Source organism: Aphelocoma coerulescens (genome assembly GCF_041296385.1).
Source record: "Aphelocoma coerulescens isolate FSJ_1873_10779 chromosome Z unlocalized genomic scaffold, UR_Acoe_1.0 ChrZ, whole genome shotgun sequence".
Classification (NCBI taxonomy): Eukaryota; Metazoa; Chordata; class Aves; order Passeriformes; family Corvidae; genus Aphelocoma; species Aphelocoma coerulescens.
The window spans coordinates 35,786,299-35,805,835 of NW_027184085.1; the positions used below are offsets into that span (position 1 = coordinate 35,786,299).

The 19,537-nt window shown below is 41.7% G+C and overlaps 1 protein-coding gene across 1 annotated transcript in view; it reads right to left on the reverse strand.

Moving 5' to 3' along the window:
* The window catches only part of LOC138103741 (uncharacterized), a 35,612-nt gene that overhangs the window by 6,245 nt on the left and 9,830 nt on the right, over positions 1-19,537 (reverse strand). Inside the window, exons 2-5 of the mRNA XM_069002280.1 lie at positions 5,750-6,144; positions 5,598-5,660; positions 3,305-3,516; positions 2,630-2,763 (exon numbers count right to left, since the gene is read on the reverse strand). Coding sequence (XP_068858381.1) covers positions 2,630-2,763; positions 3,305-3,516; positions 5,598-5,660; positions 5,750-6,138 — 798 coding nt within the window. The 5' untranslated portion in view covers positions 6,139-6,144. The remainder of the gene's footprint in view (positions 1-2,629; positions 2,764-3,304; positions 3,517-5,597; positions 5,661-5,749; positions 6,145-19,537) is intronic.

Below are 19,537 nucleotides of genomic sequence, written 5' to 3' on the forward strand. Positions count from 1 at the left end.
TACAATTATCTTAAATAATGATGGCTCCCATGGACTCCCCCTCTTTTAGAAAATAAAAGAGGGATCATTTTTGGAAAGGGAAACACATTAGGGGAGACTGGGAAGGGGTTTGTCTTTCGGTTTGTCTTTCAGGCCTGGAAGAGGAGTCCTTTTTCTAGGTGGTTTGGTTTTTCTCCTCTTCCAGGCTGTGACAGCTTCTTTATTATGTTTGGTATCTGTTGGTGGTTTCAAAAAAGGCTTGATCCACTTCCAGGGGATCCATTTTGGACCCTCTGGGGTGGAAACACACCCATAGCCTCTACCCCAGGTGACAAGGGGGTATGGACCATGTGTTTGTAATGTGTCAGGATCTTTAAATAGGACCTCAGGTCTCTCAGTTAGTTTATTTTTAGCAGAGTTTGTGAAGTGTCTCATGACAGGAGGGTTGGGTTCTTCACAGGAACAGTTTAAAAGGTTTAAAGTGAACAATGCTTTAGAAAGTCTTAGGATGGGGGTGGTGATTTCATTGCCACCTCTTTGTTGTTCTAACAGTTTTTTTAGTGTCTGATGTTTCCTTTCTACAATGCATTGGCCTGTGGGTGAGTGAGGGATGCCAGTGATATGATCCACACCCCACTCACTCATTAATCTTTTTAATTCTGCGGAGATGTACGCTGGGCCATTGTCAGTTTTAATTTTCTTTGTTGTCCCAAACATAGCAAAGGCCTGGATTAAGTGGTTAACATAATCTTTGGCCTTCTCTCCACAGTCGGCTGAGGCAAAGGTCACGCTGGAAAAGGTATCCACAGAAACATGAATATATTTCTAGCGACCAAATTGGGGGAAGTGGGTGACATCTGTTTGCCATACCTCACAACTGCCTAGGCCTCGGGGGTTAACCCCCTGACCTAATGATGGAAGCTGATATTTTTGGCAGTTGGGGCATGTCGCCACAATGGCTTTCGCCTGGTCTCTAGTGAGGTGGAACATTCAAATGAGAGCTGGAGCATTTTGATGGAACACTGCATGGCTCAGCTGGGCTTGCTGGAATCTGTTAGGCAGATTTGCTAACTCGATTGGCATTGCTAGGGCGTCCGCTTTCCTATTCCCTTCAGCAATAAATCCTGGCAGGTGAGTGTGTGATCTCACATGCATGATATAGAATGGTTGCTTTTGGTGGGAGATCAGTTGAATCAATTTAGAAAGCAAGTTGTGCATTTTTGGGTTTGCAACTTCCTTTAGTAAGGCTTTCTCTGCCCTGGAAACTACGCCTGCAACATAGGCCGAATCAGTTATCAAATTAAATGGTTCACTGAACCGCTCAAATGCTCTGACCATGGCTGCAAGTTCTGCCACTTGTGGGGATCCTTCAACTACCTGCACATCAGACTCCCACTTCTGAGTGCGAGGATCCCTCCAAGTGATGACAGACTTGTGGGAACTTCCGAAGCCATCTGAAAAGATTGTCAGGGCATCTAAGGGTTTTTGGCTTTGAATTTCTTTTGGAATGAGTTTGAAGACTGAATTAAACAGTTTGTGTTTTGGATTGTGTATAGAAATTTGGCCTGTGTAGCTGTCTAGGGCGTATTGGAGGTTCTCATTGTTTTAAAGGAGGTTATCAAGTGAATCGGTTGCCAATGGTAAGTAGATGCATGTGAAATCACACCCTGCAAGGGTGCAGAGGTGGGATCTAGCTTTCATCACCAACTGAGCCATGAGCTCCTGTGGCGTTGTGACATTTTTGGACGGCTGGTCCAAAAAAGGAAAACCCACTTGATGATCAACAGGGGATCACTCTGCACTTCATCCCATTGAAATATCAGTCCCTGGAGGTATGGCATTTCCCCTAATACAATAAATTGAAAAGACAGACCTGTGGCACAGTGGTGTGCCTGCTAGGATGACAGTGCTTCCTGTGCCTTACAGATGGATTGTCTCGCCTCCTCTTTAGATGCCTAGGTGACATGAGGTCATCTTTTGTCGGGGTCTCCTCCCCCTGCCATGTAGCCCTGGGAAGAGGGGCCCTGAGGGCACAGACACACGGGGTTTTTCCCTGCCCCTGGTCAGCCTCGTTCCCCATTGGTTGGTTTGTGTTCCCCTGCGTGGGCGAAAGGAGCTCGGGTCCTGACTGTAGCAGTTCCTCGGCAGAGCCCCAGCCATGCAGCTGGAGAAATAAACATCTCTGAAACATCTAGCAAGAATCCGTCTATATATATATTTCTTTTCCACGGGACTCCTGGTTTGATATAGGTGTTACAGTATCCCCACTGTAACAATCTTTCCCTCACAGAAGGTTGAACAGAGGAGCAAGATCTTCTGTCGTCAGCCCTAGGAGCAGCCTCACCCAATTTATGGACCCACAGAGCTGGTGGAGTTCCTGAAAGGTCTTAGGGTTATCATTAATTTTGACTTGTTGGGGAACCACAGTCTGTTCATGATTTCCAGTCCAAGGTATTTAAATTGAGAGGTTTTCTGGACCTTTTCGGCCTGGATCTCAAATCCATTTGCCTCTAAGGCCTTGATTACCTTCCCTAATGTCCAGTCTAGATAGGACTGGTTGGGAGCACACACTAAAACATTATCCATATAGTGGAGCACTATTGCCTTTGCTGCTAACTTTCGGATGGGGGACAGAATGCGGGCAACATACCACTGGCAGATGGTGGGTGAGTTTTTCATGCCTTGCAGCAGAACTCGCCACTGGTAGTGCTGCATGGGAGCCTTTCGGTTGATGGAAGGTACCGAGAAGGCAAACCGAGGTGCATCGTCTGGGTGGAGAGGGATCTGGAAGAAACAGTCTTTAATATCAATGACCACTACCTTCCACTGCCTGGGGAGCATGGAGGGTGAAGGCATTCCAGGCTGCAGGGGTCCCATGTCCTCAATGACTGCATTTATTTTCTGCAGGTCATGGAGGAGGCGCCACTTGTCTTTCCCTGGCTTTTTGATTACAAATACCGGGGAGTTCCAAGGGCTATTGGAGGATTCAATGTTTCCCTTTTTCAATTGCTCCTGCACGAGTGCGGTGAGCGCCTTTAATTTGTATTTATTTAGAGGCCACTGATCCTCCCAGATAAATTTGTCAGTTTTCCAGTTTAATTTCTGGGTGGGGTGCTGCGCAGTGGCCCCTATTAAAAATCTTGGAGTCAAGATGGAATTTCGGCCCGGGCCCCCCATTGGGACATGAGATCCCTGCCCCACAATGTAAACCCGGAGTTAATAACAAATGGGCGGACCAATGCTATCTGTCCCTCTGGACCATCGATGTGAACAATATCCCTGCTTCTCTGGGAAGATATTGACCCCCCTACACCAGTCACGATACCTTCTGCCAGCTGCAACTCCCAGTGTGACGGCCAATCATTGGAAGAAATTGCTGTCACGTCTGCTCCTCTGTCCATCATTCCTGCCAGGCTGATGTTCAAGCCTTGGCAAGACAGTTTGCAGCCAAGCATAGGTTTGTCTTGCCCAACCACCTCAGCCCAGAAGACAGAGGGGTTAGAGTTCTGTAGTGGACTGCTGGGCTTGGGTGACAACCTGGTTAGCAGCAAGGAAAAAGGGTGGGTTAATACATTGGATGTTAATCGTGAAAAGCCCTTGTGACCCCACTTGTACAATTTCAGATGTTACACAGATGTCAGATGGTGCATGTACAGCATCTCCAAACATGAACAATGTGCAGTCTTTCAGGTTTTTGCAACTCATGATGACTCTTTGGGGTGTTACTGAGTCCATTTGAGTTGCGGTGGTCACGGTGACAGTCTTTCTGGCTGTGGCCTTTTCATTTTTTTCTGCACATGGGGCTGCAAATCCATGCTGCTTCCTTAGTTTTTTGGCTGCATCCCAATGCAGGCATGTGATGTCATTTGCCCTGGGGAGACAGCTCGGAAATTCGGATTAATTGGAGCCAGGGCTCTGCAATTCTGGGCTAAATGCCCTGGTTTACCACACCTGTGACAGACCCAATTAGCATTTCTTTTGTCCTGAGATGCTGTTGCTTCAGCGGCACTTGCAGTTCCCACTACATTCCCCCTCGTTTTTAAATTTGGCTGGTTAATTGGAACTAATGTCATGCAAGCACGAATCATTTGGTTTAGGGTCAGTGAAGGGTCAAATGGAAGATTCAAAATCACTCTTTTACAAACTTCATTTGCATTAGCTTTTGCAATTTGCGTTATAATATATTCCTTTGTTTTTGGGTCTTCTTGTCTCTCCACCATGAGCCTCAGTTTATCTACAAAATCAATAAATGGCTCATTTTGCAGTTACCAAAATCTCTGTATAATTAAATTGAGGTGCCAGTTTAGGGGGCATCATTAAAAATGCTTTCTCTGCTGCTTGCTTTACAGCATTCAGGACCAGCTCTGGTGTGTTTTGAGCCTGGTTCTGTGTCTTGGCCAATAACCTCTCACCGGTAGGGTGATCTATGGAAACTTCTGCATTGTTTGGATCCTGCAGTAGAATTGGGAGGACCTCTCCCAGTTGCTTTCTGCAACCTTCTTCCCATATTTGGAATTCAGATGGGGAAAGCAAGCAGGAAAAAATACTTTTGAGGTCGTGCGGTACCATCACTGTAGTGGTGAGGGTTATCCGCAGGAGGTTCTTAAAATACTGACTCTCCCTCCCGAACTCCTTCTGGGCTTTGCAAAGCTCTTTGGGCCCAGACGGATCAAAAGGTTTCCATGTGGGATTATTGCCTGCTTGGTTGTAGGTCGTGAAGGGCCGTGAAGGGATAGGAATGGACTTCCAGACCTGATTTCAAGATGGTGCTGGTTCTGGTTTCTACCCCGTGGGAACCAGAAGAAGAGGCGTGGGAACTGGAAGAGGAGGCGTGGGAACTGGAAGGTCCATCACAGTGGGTGGGAACTGAGGACAAGGAGGAATGGTCACACGAAGGGTTGGGATTCCCAACACAGGGGGTGGTACCCGACATGTGGGAGGAGCCCGAAGACATCATGTCTGGGGGCGGAAACAGGAAAGGGTTGGGAGGAGGAGAGAGAAAGGGATTGTGGGAAGGGGAAGAGGGAAGGGCAGACTGTGCCATTCAGTCTCTGCCATTTTGTATACACATGGATTGGGGGGGGGGGGCATAATGGTGGATGACACTTAAAACAATTTTCTGGACTTACAACCGGGGAAGAGAGCAAAGGATACTGGTTTTGGGTAGAGGTCGAAGCAGCCTGGCCAGGGCTATCTTGATGAGGTAGTTGAGAAGACCGAGAGGGGTCAGGAAGAGGGTAGCAGCCTGGTGCCTCTGGGCATTTTACTGCTTTTGGTTTTTCCAACAAAGGGGAAGTGGGGAGAGGGACACGAGGAGAGGAAGGAGGAATACAGGGAGAACTGGGAAGAACTTTGAGCTTTTCTTTTACTTTCTGGTTCATTTTGTGCGAGTCCTGAAGGACTAAAACTAGGGGGAAGAATTTTTATCCAGAGGAATCCCCTCTCCGCTTTAAATCAGCGGTATTATCTCCTACAACCTGCCAGAAAGCAGGCAATTTTAAATTTGTGGGAGACGTCTGAGGAAAATAAAAGAAAAGCCAGTGGGTGAACTGTTTTAACAACGCTTTTGAAAATTTAAACCCAATAACTTCAAGGGATTTCACAATTTGGACAAATACCTCTCTTTGGTGCTGAGAAAGTTTTGAACCCATAGCTCTCTCAACACTCTTTCCACCCAACACCTGCAAAAGGAAAAAAGAAACAAAAATTCTCAGGGACTGGGGATACTCACACAAATTTCAGTTCAGTACAGGTACAAATTCACAGTTACAGGCGTCCAGTCCTGGAACCAAAAAGCATGGGTGGGGTCCTCGAGGGATAGGCTGTTCTCCAAGGTCGGGAGTTGGCAGCCTTCTCTCGGTGCACTCCTCTTAAAACAGTGTGCTGCAGCGAGAGGCGTTGGCGGCTCCAAAGCCGTTTACTCTTGCTGTCCACCGACAGCAAGGACCCATGTGCATGAGCCCCTTGTTTGGGCGCCAGCTTAACGCTGTCCTGGCTCGTACTCACGAGCTCTGGCATGTCCTCAGTCAGAAGAAATGCAGAGTTACTTCTGTGATGTCCTACAGGACCGGCTTCGGTAGCAGGAAAAGGCGCTGGCTGGGTGCACGTGCTGGTTCCTCCACAGAGGAGGCACTTCAGGGGCCCGATGGTCTGGCTCATGTTAATCTGGAGGCAAAGGAAAAGAGAGGGGCTTCTGGTCTGGCTTCCAACAGGTTTATTGTCAGAAGTTCAGCAACCAGAATAATAATAATAATAATAATGGCGCCGAGTGGCTCTCGCCCTCAGTTTTATAGGGGGTTTGAAAACTGCGGGGAAAGGGAAGGCAACCAATGAGATACAAGCCAGGGGGAGGATGCAATTCAACAAGAGCCAATGGGGGAAACCGGGAGGCGGGAGTTACAACAAGGAGCCCATGAACAAGCGAGTAACAGAGAGCTTTCCCAAACAGGGGGAGGCAGTTTGAACCTGGGTGCCGCCCAGGGGGACGTGGCTTAGATCTCCGTGCCACCCATCGACCCACCTTCATAGTCACTGTCCTGGGTGGGGAAATCCACCCAAGGGAGAGCCCTGAATTGATTGACATTTGCTTGTCCCAGCCCAGCAGGGGGCTGGGTCACCGCAACACTTGAGTATGGTTTGCCTAATTGTTGAAGTAGTATTGAGACATGACTGAATGGGAACAAAGCTGAGGGGTGACAACTCCAGACTGAGGGACAAGGGTCCTGGAGTAACCAGGAGATGTACTGGCTCCTCTTGGGCAAAATGCAATAACAGTAAATGCTGTAGATGTTGAACTTTGGCTTCCAGCAACAGGCTCCCCGACTATCTCTTCCCTGGTTAGAAGTTCTTGCTAAATGCCAGTCAACCCCTTAGCTCTGTTTTTGCTTACGACCTTCTCACAACCACACCAGACCAGCCAGTATGCCCAGGTGATTATTTTACAATGAACAATTTTCATCTGGATATTGAAGAGGTAGTAGAGTAAGCCAAGGGAAGAGAAAGGCATGTTCAAAGAGAGTTTCAGAAACTGCTCTTCTGAGTGACATATTGGTCATTGCCACTTTGGCATAATGAATGGTACAATTTCATCTTCCTTTCACATTGCTCACCCTGTCGTAGTGGCTTGTATCCATACAGTGTATGCTTATCCTTCCTTCTGCACTTAAATGGTAATTTACACTCAAGCATTTTTTTCTCTGTACTAATGCAAACATCCTAATAATGTCAGGCTATAGATTGATTATATCTATGAATAGCTGTCTGAGATCATGCAGGAGATACTGAGGAAATGAATTTGAGAACACTGGAAAAATGAAGAAACTAAAAGATAGGAGCATTGTTAAATGAATAAGAAGAAGCTAACAATCTTTGTGTATACTGTGTCTACATCTTCCAGCTTTGTGGGGGTTTTTAATTCTTTTTCTTTAATGAAACAAAATTTAAAATGAGATATGTAAACGTGCCTTTTTCAACTTAGGTGCTTGCTTACACTGGTTTAGTGCATGGACTGGTCATCAGTAACTCGCAGTGGTTAATGCACATGCTGCTAACATCTTTTTTTTTTCCACGTCTTTTGTCATTTGGTTGCTCTAGTCAGTTTTTCAGCATTTGTAGATAAAATATCTGAGAAGTTCAGCTGTGGGTTCAAGGTGCTTGGCTGGTTTATATAAGCCAGTCTGATATGAAGGAGAATATACCCATGTACAGCCAATCTGTCCTGTGTACTCATCTGTTTTCTTGGTCACCAGCTCAGGAATCTGTGTTCCACCATCAGCTGTCACTATTTTCTTTTATCCTTTACATCCTCCTTGTCTTCCCTCTGATTTATATATATGTTCTATGTCATATTTCTGTTTATTCAGACACTTTTTCTCAACTTTGGTGTCTGTTTATTCAGGATAACAGAAAATTGACAATATAGATGTAAAGAACCTTTTGTGTTTTAAAGAGCATTGTTTCTCCACATTCACCTGATCAGGGCTCCTTTGTCCCTGGGTGATTAAGAACTTGTCCACAGAATGGTTTTCACATTCATATGTCAGATGGACCCAGCAGTTGACTAAATAGGAGTCTGTGTTTTTTGAACTGTCCCCTTGGGATATAACCAGCACAGACACTGCAGTTACCATCCAATTATGCTCCTCTTTCATTCACAAGGATCTATTTTTACAATATTTTTAAGGGAGACAAAAAGAAAACAAATAAAATAAAAATAAAAAAGAATTAAAAAAAAAAAAAAAAAAAAAAAAAAAAAGAAGGAAAAGCACAATGCCCTAGCATCCCTTTATTCTGTCCCCTGTAACTTTCTACCATCAGCATTGGACGTTAAAAAAGTTATTAAAAGCACCTTAGTAGAGAGAGGGCAAATAGGCTTCTAGAAAAGAAAGTAAGCCTAAGGCAAGAAACCTGAAGAGATGTTGTGAACTCTGCTCTAGTGTTACTTTTGGGAAGAAAAGTCACTGTAAACCCTAGTATCTACTTCTTATTTTTTGAAACGAATAAGCAATTTCACCGTCCTTTGCTGAGAATAAAGTATAATGCAAACGGTGACAATCTTTCGTAAATTTCACAAGTATTATCCATTTGTGTGGTGCTGAATTTGGGACAGAATTGGGATGTTTGTAGGGTTTTTGTTACGTCTTACTTTATGACAAAAGGAGCCTTGAACTTATTATATCAAACACTTGCTGGATTACTTCTACAGAAATGTACTTGCCTCCCAATCCAGCCAAATGGATAAAAATGCAGTCAGCAAGGAAACAGAACTGTAAAGAGAGAAGAATGGCCGTTTTTCAGCTCAGAGTTTCTTAAGCACAAGCTGTGTAACAACAGAGCTGAACCTTGAAAGAAGAAGCTGTCCTGCTTGTCCCTGAGAGCACAAGCTTATCCTAACACTTTATTTCTGAACATCCTTTAAAACCTGGCAGAACAAATGAAAGCAATAACTAACAAGACCTTTTGTAGTTTTAATTTCAGGTGGCAGTTCGTACTTTTATTATTTCTAAAGCAGCTTGTAAGATGCTTCGCATCTGATCTATAACATTTTATTTATCTCTTGGTTGATCTTTGAGGGAATTTCTTATTTTCAGCAGTTCTGTTCTAACAATTGTCCACAAAATTCATGTCAGACTCCCATCTCAGTGATCTCAGACTTAATGATTCCATGATTTATTCTTAATCTACTCCAGTTAGGAATCACTCTCAGAACCTCAGCCCCATTGAAACTCATTATACCAATTACATGATGGCAGCATTTGTCAGAGTTATTTATTCACTATTTCAATGGAGAATTATTGGATACATGATGATGCAGTTGGCTTATATGTTAGCAGCAAGGAATAAGTTAGTAATTACATATTTACTAAATTCTTTAGCTCATAAGCAATGCTTTTTCTGAGCATTTACTCCTCTAAGAAGCTTCATACAAGTTTAGGTGGTATATATGTCTCATTGTTCATTTTCAATAATTGAATGTGGCTATATGCTTTTTCACATGTTAAAGCAATGCAGGCTTTTTCATCATTATGCTTGGGACCTAGTCGTAACTCTTTGTGTTCACAAGCATTAATCATTCATCATGCTGGATATCAATGGCCTATCTTCCCTGCCATTTATCATGGTATAGGCTTCCTTTTTGTCCTGTGGGTGCACTCACCCTTACTCTTGAGAACACACCCCTTCTACAGGGTGAAAGGTGAAGGAGACTTAGCACTGCTACTTGGTTTTCTTCTAATGATGATCCATTTGCCTTGTATATAAAGCAACAAATTTGGCAGTTTATATGGCAGGTACCTAACTTCCAAGCTGGCTTGCAGAAGAACAGATCAGGGGAATTACGTTACTTTAGATAACATTTTACTATAACGCTGTTAAAATGGAACACGTGGTAAATACATAGAACGCAGTATAGTTCATCTAACAGGCACATTGTTAGTCCAGCTAACACTTTCTGTCTGCATGAATTCACCTCATTTTTTATATTTATTAGGTCAGGAGGAAGAGGGGTGGGCATTTTTTGGCCCTAATTACTGGTACAAAGCAATGAAGGCAAATATATTTGTATAGCATAATTCATTACCATTGACCTAGATGAAGGACTACCCTAACATTTAAAGGGTGAACAAAATTACTTTAGCTTGTAGGGCAAGACAGTTTTGGACTGAATATCTTGTTTATATGTTTGGAATCTCAGAAGAGAACAATTCTCTTGCAAGCATGGCACTCTGATGCTTACAGCCTCTGCAACATTAGCAGACTGAGACAGCAAGTGTGTTTCAGACAAACTCAAGATGAGGTCTTCTGCTAAGGTGACACAAGAAATTATATAGATGACTACGGGTTGCTTAGAGATGACTAGCATATCATGTTAATGTGATCACTGTATGGAATAATTGCACTTTATGTCATCAGTTCTGGTGACATGGTCTTCATCAGTGAGATATTTCCCGCTACCAAAAAGGCTGAAAGCATGTCAACCCAAACTCCTGTGTTAAACTGTAAAATCTGTGACATTGTATTAATCAACCTTTTATTTTTCTCTTCTTTCTCTCTGATCATAGAATTGGATAGTTGTGCAGTCTGGGTTACAGAGTGTGAGAGACTGTGAGGAGTGCTGGCTGGAACATTTGGGGTGTGTGTGTGAGGGGAAGGCGCAGGCCGGGCCGTGCCCTGGTGAGGCGAGGCCCTGCCCCGCACAGCCCAGCCCGGGCCTGTATCCCAGCCCCGCAGCGGCCACCAGTCCCTGGCACACTGGAGGCACTGCCCACACCCCACCCCTGGAGCCCCAGTCTGGCCTTGCAGTGGCCAAATGGCCTGAAGTCCCACCTGGGGGATGGGCCCAGGAAGGCCAAAGGGTATGTAAATCAAAGCCTGTGGCAAGCACATGTCCTGACCCTACCTCCTCTTGGAAATTCTACCAGCTGAACACTGCTGGAACCAGGAGTGGTAGCTATATTTGTTCTTTTTATATATTTTCTCCCTTTCTCTCTTCCTCTTTCCTTCTTCTTCTTCTAATTCCCTCTTCCTGGAATTTTGAGTAACTTAATATCGGGTGGGCTTGGAGTTTGCTACATTGAATAGGCTAAGTTAATTCTTTGCGAAATGTTTTATGTTGATTGAATGCTGCTCTACACTTTTGCCAAAGTTCTCTGCTTTTCTGAAGGTTGTCAGTAAAGTTTTTTGTTCTTTGACCTCCTGGGAATATTTTGTCAGTATTTCTCCTTGCATCTAACTCAGGGTACAAGTGAAAACCATAAGTCCTTTTAAGAGTCTCATCCAGTGAATCTTTGGGGCCTTAAAAACAGAATTTACCCATTTACAATCTTCATGCTAAAATGTTAGCATAATTGTCACAGCAGTAAACCCAATACAATATAGAGGCAAGCTTCAGGCAACCCAGGAGACTCCTGGAATGCATGGAGGATAATTTCCGGAGGCAGGTAACAGATAACTCTACCACAAGGAATGATGTGTTACTGGACCTGATTATCACCAATGTAAACAAACTAACTGGGAACATCAAGAGGCAGCCTGAGCTGCAGTGATCACATATGGGTAGAGTTTGCAAACCTGAGGAATATGGATCAGGACTCTGAATTTTAGGAGCAGTTAATCTATAGGGCCTTCTGGGAAACTGCCTTCTGGAACAAGAAAGCAGAACAGAACTGGCAGATCTTTAATGACACTTTTCACAGAGCACTACAGCTCTCATTTCTCACATGTAGAATGACAGAAAAGGATGTCAAGAGACTGACATGGATGAATCAAGAAATTCTGGTCAGACTGAAGGGCAAGATGCAAACACACAGTCAGTATAAGTAGAGGCAGGTAACCTGGGAAGAATATAGGGACACAATCCGGTTGTGTAGGGATGGGGTGAAGAAGATCAAAGCGTGGCTGAGGATTAACTTGACAAGATTAATAATAAAGGCTTCTGCAGGTATATCAGCTATAACAGGAAGACCAACCACACTGATGAACACAAGTGGCAAGCACTAATTATGGATAGGGAGAAGGTGGAGGTACTGCCCCATTGCTGGAACTGTTCAAGGCAAGGTTGTATGGGGCCCTGAGCAGCCTGACCTAGTGAGTGGTATACCTGTCCACAGCAGGGACTGTGTGATCTTTAAGGTCACTTCTAACCCTAACCATTTTATCATTTTATGGTTCATTCTCTTCTGCAAATATATGTATGTGTTTCTAAAAGAATTAGACACAGAAATTTGTACTTATAAATTAATTTGATTTGCTCAATTTAAGTCACAAAAGACAAGAGACAGATAAGGAATAAACTTCTTAGACTGAATTTACTGGACTACATTTACAGGACACTCTTTTTGAAATGTTAGAAACAGCTTGTTATTTTTACTCAACTCTTCTAAAAATAAAAACATAATGTTGGTTTTAGTAAGTTAGAGGAAGGCTCATTGAAAGAGTTAGTTGGAGCTTTCTTTTGCTAATGGACATTAGAGAATTCTTCATTTAAGAATGCTTAAGGAGAATTAGGATGAAAGAAGTACAATTATTTGAAATATCTGTCACCAAAAGCTGGGTACCAGACTGGTGAGGGTCCTTATTTTGAGCTGGGTCAGCAAATGTTATTCATGCCAAATGCTGCCCTCTACTTAATTTCAAAAAAGAACCTGAGGGTTTGTTAATTGCCATTGGTGTAGCTGACTTCAAAATGTAGGTCCTCGGTGTTTGCACAGATGTTGTACAACCATGGAAATCATTAATTCCTCCCAGCAATTTTCTGCCAAGTTTCTTTTATTTTTCTCTTGTGGTCGTGCAGGATTCTCAAAGCTTGGTAACATTAAACACCTGCATATTTCACTGCAGTATCTTATCTATCCCACATGAAAGGTCTTATCCAGTATACATTCTTAGTATATTTTTGCCAGGTAGTACCTGGAGCAACTTAAAGACAACTAGAGTTCTGAGCCAATGCTCAAGAAGAGTATTCTACCAGGTCTGTTGGAGACCACGTTCTCTAATATCTAGTTCATAAAAGGCTGTTTGAGCACTGTTCTTGGGAGACGACTCAGGCCATGACACTCAGGGATACTCTTATACTGTCTTGTCCTGAGTCAGCTTCTTTGAAGCATAAATATGCAGCAGCAGAAAGAGGGTGTTTTCATATCACGTGTATGATTTCTATGTGAGAGAAAGAAGAAAGGATTTCAGTTTCTTTTCCAAAAAGCACATAAAACCTAACCTAAAACAGTCAAGTCCAAAGCCCTCTTCTTCTCTTAATTTTTGCCTATTTCATTCTTTCTGTGAATTCATATTCAAATCTACTTCTTTTGCTTTAGAGCCTTCATTAACTCCAAGCGATGAGTGAAGTTAATGGGAAGTTTTCTTACCACTGTGGTGCAGATTTAATGCATGCTTAACAACACAGAGAAAGCCTGTCTCAAATTGAAAGCAAAGAGCATGCATAGGCTCCTTGAAAGGTAAGGGTTATAAAAATAAATTGCTAACATCTTCACTGTTTGTTTCTCAGGGGCTGAGCTGCCACTAGTACATTATGCATGTTGTTTTTTTAAAGACACTAATTATTTTACATTATGTTTATTAAGCCCTTTAAATCATTGCTATTCACCAGCCACCCAAATTCCTCAAGTGCAAGCCAAAGAAATAAAGGTCATCCATGGTTTTGACGTGCTTTTGATGACTATGGTCTGCATAACATTTACCACAACTCAGAACAGAAGCCATTATTTAAGTAAAGCCTGTTATTGTTCATTAGTACAAAGAGTGTGCAGTAAATACAATGAAAGATTGCTCGGTTTACTATATCTTTGTCATCCAAAGTAGCTCCATGAATAACTACAGGGATTTGTCTTTGAATGGCTTTTTTGCTTGCTGCCTAATAAATAACATGTAATTAGGTAAATATATTGTTTCCTAGTTATGCTAGCAATGTAGTGGAGGAAAATAAAAGGGTGATTTCAGATACAAAAGAGTGGTAGATAATTTTAACACTATCCCTTAAAATACTTGGACTCATTACGTATGGCTTAAACTGCTGGGAGGTCTATGTGTAAAGGAAAAGCAGGAAATAGGTTTAATGAGTTCTTTATTACTCAGGTCATGAGTTATTACACTGGTAGTATAGAACTGCAGCAACTATTCGGCATTGAATAAGACACCCATGGTGACCTGACACTGGAGAAAGAAAATATGCCGTGCTAGTTTACAAGTCTGCACGTTTTACTCAATCTACCAACATTTTTTCTGGAACTTGTATTTCAGGATCAACAGTGAATAAGTGTCCATTGGCTCCACTGGAAATAAATGTTTGATGAAATGCCTTGAGAAGACTTCATGGCACTCAGAGGAGTTGCTTGTTTACTGTGTGAATGTTGAACAGGCTAAATGCCATGATGTGTAAGGGCAGTGAGAAAAAACAGCAGTAGGCAAAAAAATTTTTTGTTAGCTTTTTGCTAAGAAAACAATGAATATGAACTCACCAATAATACTTTAAAAAATTATAAGCTTGTTCAGTAATACGTTTGCATGCTACCATCTTGTTTTAGAAGAAATTTGGGGATGCTCTTCAGGATTTTGAGACAGTGCCTGTGTCCCTTATGCCAATTTTAGAATTCTCTTAAACTGCCAATCCCAAATCACCTACCATTTGCAGAACTCAGTTTTAGAAATAATGAAGAACAGTGGTCTTTAAACATCTGAGTAGAGACATGAGTGATCCCTATTCATGAGTGATCCTAATTCAAATTTTTATGCAATTTTTCTCTTCTAATGCAAATATCTTATTTATTCCCTAATGTCACAAGGTTTATGAATTTCCAAACGGGGTCACATATAGAGAAAAAAATAAAATTCAGTCATGATTTTCAGTCAGAAACATACTCAAATGGTTTCTCCAAATCTCTTTGTGGTAACAAGGGAATTACAGGTGAGATTTAAGTATCAGTGATGCAAATCTTCTACTGCTTTTCCTTCAGTACTATCTTAGTTCATGTTTGCTGTTTATAAAAGATGTCAAAGATTCAGTCCTTGATCTTAACCAGACTGAAAGTACTTGCTTGTGAGAGTCACCACCTCACACAAGCCCTTTTCCTGACCCATACTTCTGAGGCAGCATGGCCCCAGTTGTTAGCAGAGCCCAGAAGAGAGGATGTTGTTGTCATAATCAGCGCAAGTTGTCATAAATGTTGTCATAATCAATGCAAGTTTCCAAGGAGATTGATTTTCCTCAATAAAAATGAAAAGGAATCAGATATATCAGGTGATGAACTGGATTTGTCCACACAAATGTTGGTTCCTATAATCTGTGGAAGGTTCTGTCCCAGGGACAAGGGCTGACTTTGTTGGAAATGATACGACTTTAAAAAAAAATTATGTAACTTTAGGCAGGGGTTTGTTCTCCTTTGCCCGGGGGCAGGGGAATTGAAGTTTCTCTTTAAAAGACTCTGTTCATTTGGTAAGGCCCAATGGGCTACAGATTGGGAGTAGACAGAAGATACATGGGAGATAAGCCAACATTAATGAATATTACCCCCAATATCAGCCCCTGGAGAGGTCTGACACACCTGGTCTGGGAAAAGATTGATAAGAGAACCAAAGAATGAGGACCAAATTAGCATCAGAGGCAAAGGGATCAATAACCAACAGGTGATTGAATACTAAGAACTGTGTCATTTAAGACCAATGTACAAGAATTTTTGGGGGTTTTTCTCTATAAATATGTGAAAAGCCTGGTAAAGAACCATGTGTGATGGAATGATTTTCACTGCAAAAGCCAGGCATGTGTCAATGAAATTATTTCTGTAGCACATACTGGCCAGGATAAAGGTAATGCTTTGATTCTCTAACACTGAAAAGATGCTGTTGGAGAGTTTTTCCTGCAGTTTTGGTGACAACTTGATTGAAAGACACTGTTGGTGGGTGTCAGCTCTCTTGCTGTCTGTTCTGGGTCTGGCTGAGATAGAGCTAATATTCTGTATGGTAACCCATAATGTGCTGGTTCTTTATTTCCTTTTTTGGTAAAACAGTGTTGATACACCAATGTTTTGTCTGTTGCTAAAAAATTACCTGAACAGCTTCAAGGTCCTCTATTTTTTGCCCTCTGTTCCCAAATTGAGCAGGTTTGGGAAGGTCAAGAAATTGAGACAAGGCACAGCCATGAGAGCTGACCAAATCTGACAGAAGTGATACTTTATACCATAATTTGTCATGTTCAGCAACAAAAGTTCAAGGGGAGGGAGAAGACAAAAAAGACATCTGTTCTGGTGTTTGTCTTCCCAGTTAGCTGTTATGTGTGCTCGGTCTCTACTTTCCAGGGAGTGGCTGGGCACCTGTCTACCCATGGCAAGTAGTAAACAAATTCCTTTGTTTTGCTTGCATGTACAGCTTTTGCTTCACCTGTTAAACTGTCTTTTAACTTGGTCCATGGGCTCACTCACCCTCTTTCTGTTGTGTCTTGATCCTGCAGATATGTGGGTGCTCAGTTGTTCTCTAGAGTCAACCCACCATGCTTTCCTTGTAAGCTTGGGACAGGTAACATGCATTTTTAGAAAAGTAGATTACAACTCCAACCACAGTTCTAAGATTTCTCCAGCTCCTTTTGTATCTTGCATGGCATGTGTTTTGCACCAACAATCTATTATCAGCAATTTGAAAATCAACTGTATTCCCTAAGAGTGGCTACAGGCAACTGACTGCACACACTGCTTTGAACATCTAGCCCTAATACTCTGGCAAATGCAATAAGGCAAGGAATTTCAGAGATGAAATTGTTCCTTTTGTCCTTACTTCACCCCACTGGATTTACCAGCAACTACTATTTGCTGTTTGGCGTGTATCACACGCTGTTCTCCCAGTCCTATGCCTATGCCAAAGGGACAGATAGGAGAAGGTGATCAGCTTTCAATTTGAAGTGAAATGGCAGGTCAGTTCTTCTTGGGTTTAGAATAGGCAGGAATATAAAATATTACTGTGGTGTGCAACACCTGATATGTTTTGAAATCTGCAGTGTACCCAGTTTGAGAACAAGCTAATATTAACCCCTCAACAGCACACTTCCCAAATATTTTCAGTCACTTTTCATGGACTGTTTAGTAAATGACTGATTTTAGTGCACATCTAGCCTGCTTAATAGCATTATTTAATGCTGTGTGTTATTTTGGATAAAGTTGTTACAGATTTTTAATAGGGAATTGCATCAAACTTAAGACATATACTGCTCGATCTTCAACAGGTATGATTTGTAATTAATTAATTAATAAATATATCATTTACTGGAAATGATCCTTTATTTATTGTCCCACAGCAAATTTATCCTCTGCATGTTTATGTCCTGTCAATAATGCTTTAAGGCTTGTTGGCTTGTTTATTTAAATCCTCTAGACAACCATCTATTATAAATTTTACATTATGTCCTTTCATATCAGCTGCCTGCACGAGCGAACTGAAATATGGTGGTGTGCACACAAACACATACATGGCTGTCTATTTAAGGCCAAGTTTCTTGTAAAACAAGAATCTGAAAGTCCGACTTGTAAGGGCCTTTCATTACCCTCCATCTTCCCCTTATATTTTTGCACACAGTGAAAAGGATCAAGATGGCCCTTTTTCAGTGTTTAAGTGTGCCCAGTTCAGGGAAGTGAGTGCTAGAGAACTGCTGAACCAGAATGAACCAGAATAGGAGTGAAGTATTTGCTTAAATGTTTTGCTAATGCACTTTAATGCAGTGCTTACATTAGTGGCTGTGTTAATTCAGTATCTATTAGCTGCAATTCAACAAGGTGATCAAGTAAGGGCATAATGTAACACTGCACAGTCCCCCTACTTCATCACCAATGGCTCCTAAACTTAAAGTTAAGTGTATAGTTAACTACTTTACTGAGCTGCCTCTTTAGTGAATATGTTTTATTTAAGGTTATCTATTGTTAATAATTTTCCAAGCTAAGTATTCTGCCTTCCCTCCAGTTTCTTTCATAGTCTGTGTTTGCCACTGCCCATGAAATAATTAGTCAAGGGGGAAAAAATGTATCTTCTAATTAGCGCAGACAACATAAACAGAACAGTGGCTTTCCTTAGTGCAATAAGATGGCTAATTGTTTCCTCTCACTCCAGTGTGGGAGAGACAACTGCAGAGATGGGGAGGTAAGCTTTCTCCATTGCACTGAAGGGGTTGTGCACCATTTATCAAGCTGACTGCTCTGTCATATCAGTGGAAGGACCCTGGAGAGCCCTGACCATGAGATTGAAGGTTGGTACCAATTTACTGCAACACAAATGCATTGAACAGGAAAGAGAGAGCTTCTAATCTCTTCAATTTTCTTACATTACCCTGAAGGCTAGGGAATTAAATGAAACAGTAGCTGGTGACAACTTTAGAGGATCCTGAATGCATGACAGGAAAAGTACTAAAATAGCTCAATAGTTTTATTTTACACATTATACAGTTTATACATTTATACATTTTATATGTTAATCTTACCCCTGCATAAAGAAACAGGTTATGCCTCTTGGATATATGTCTTCTCAAAAGAAGGAGAAAAGCTTACTGAATTCAGTATCTGTCTGGTTCAAATTTGGTAGCAACATGTATAAAAATATATATTAAAATATTTAAAATCAAACAAAACATATCCCAAGGTCTTGTAATTTTCTTTTAGTTCATTGACTTTGGCAAACTTGCACTGCATCTTTGATCTTTAGCAGTTTCAGTCTCTGGAAAATCATTAGGACAGGAGAATTTGTTGTGCCAGTCAGCTCTCATGCCCACTTCATCCCAAGTCCTTATACCAGTCTCTGCAGAAAAGGGAAAGAGATCCATCCCAACACTGTGCCAATAGGAGGCAATCAAGATCTTGTCCAAACACTTTGGCTAGAGAATGTTTTAAACACCAAACATCCAGCCTTATTTCCTGATTAGTCATTTCTCATCTTGCATTAATTATTGCAATGGTGAGTATTTATAGTATTCATATATAAATGTCCATCTCCATCATTAAATCTTGCTTGTTTCTCATACTGCTGAATGCTACAAGGAATCCTCCTCTCTTCAGAGACTGCAGTGTTAATTCCCAAAAGTATGAAAGGAAGGCATTTATATGGCATCATCATCACCTGCACAGATTTAATTCTTGCTCAAAACACATAGCACCTTCCTTTACAAGGCTACCCACAGGAACAGCTGCATTCCAAGTGCCCGTAGCAAGATATAAATAATAATAGTACTACATGGTTATATATAAATGGGAATAATCTTAAGGCATCCCTCTACCTTCAATTTAAAGGACTGCTAAAGGCCATCATTTCCCATTTCTTAGTAGGCTGGGGGAGTGGGGAGTCACACAATAAAAGGACATACAACAATTATTATAGCATTACCATTTGCAATCCTAGAGCTAAAGGTCAGTGTGGTTTGCTACTGTAATATTTCCAAGGATTTATAACTTGCCTGCATAAAAATTTTCTCCAGGTTAATATTTTCTACATTGAGAGTTAATCTGGATAAGATTTTTTTTTTTCAGGATAAAAAAGGAAGAAAATATTTCACTCTAGGTATGAATATCAGGTCCTAGGC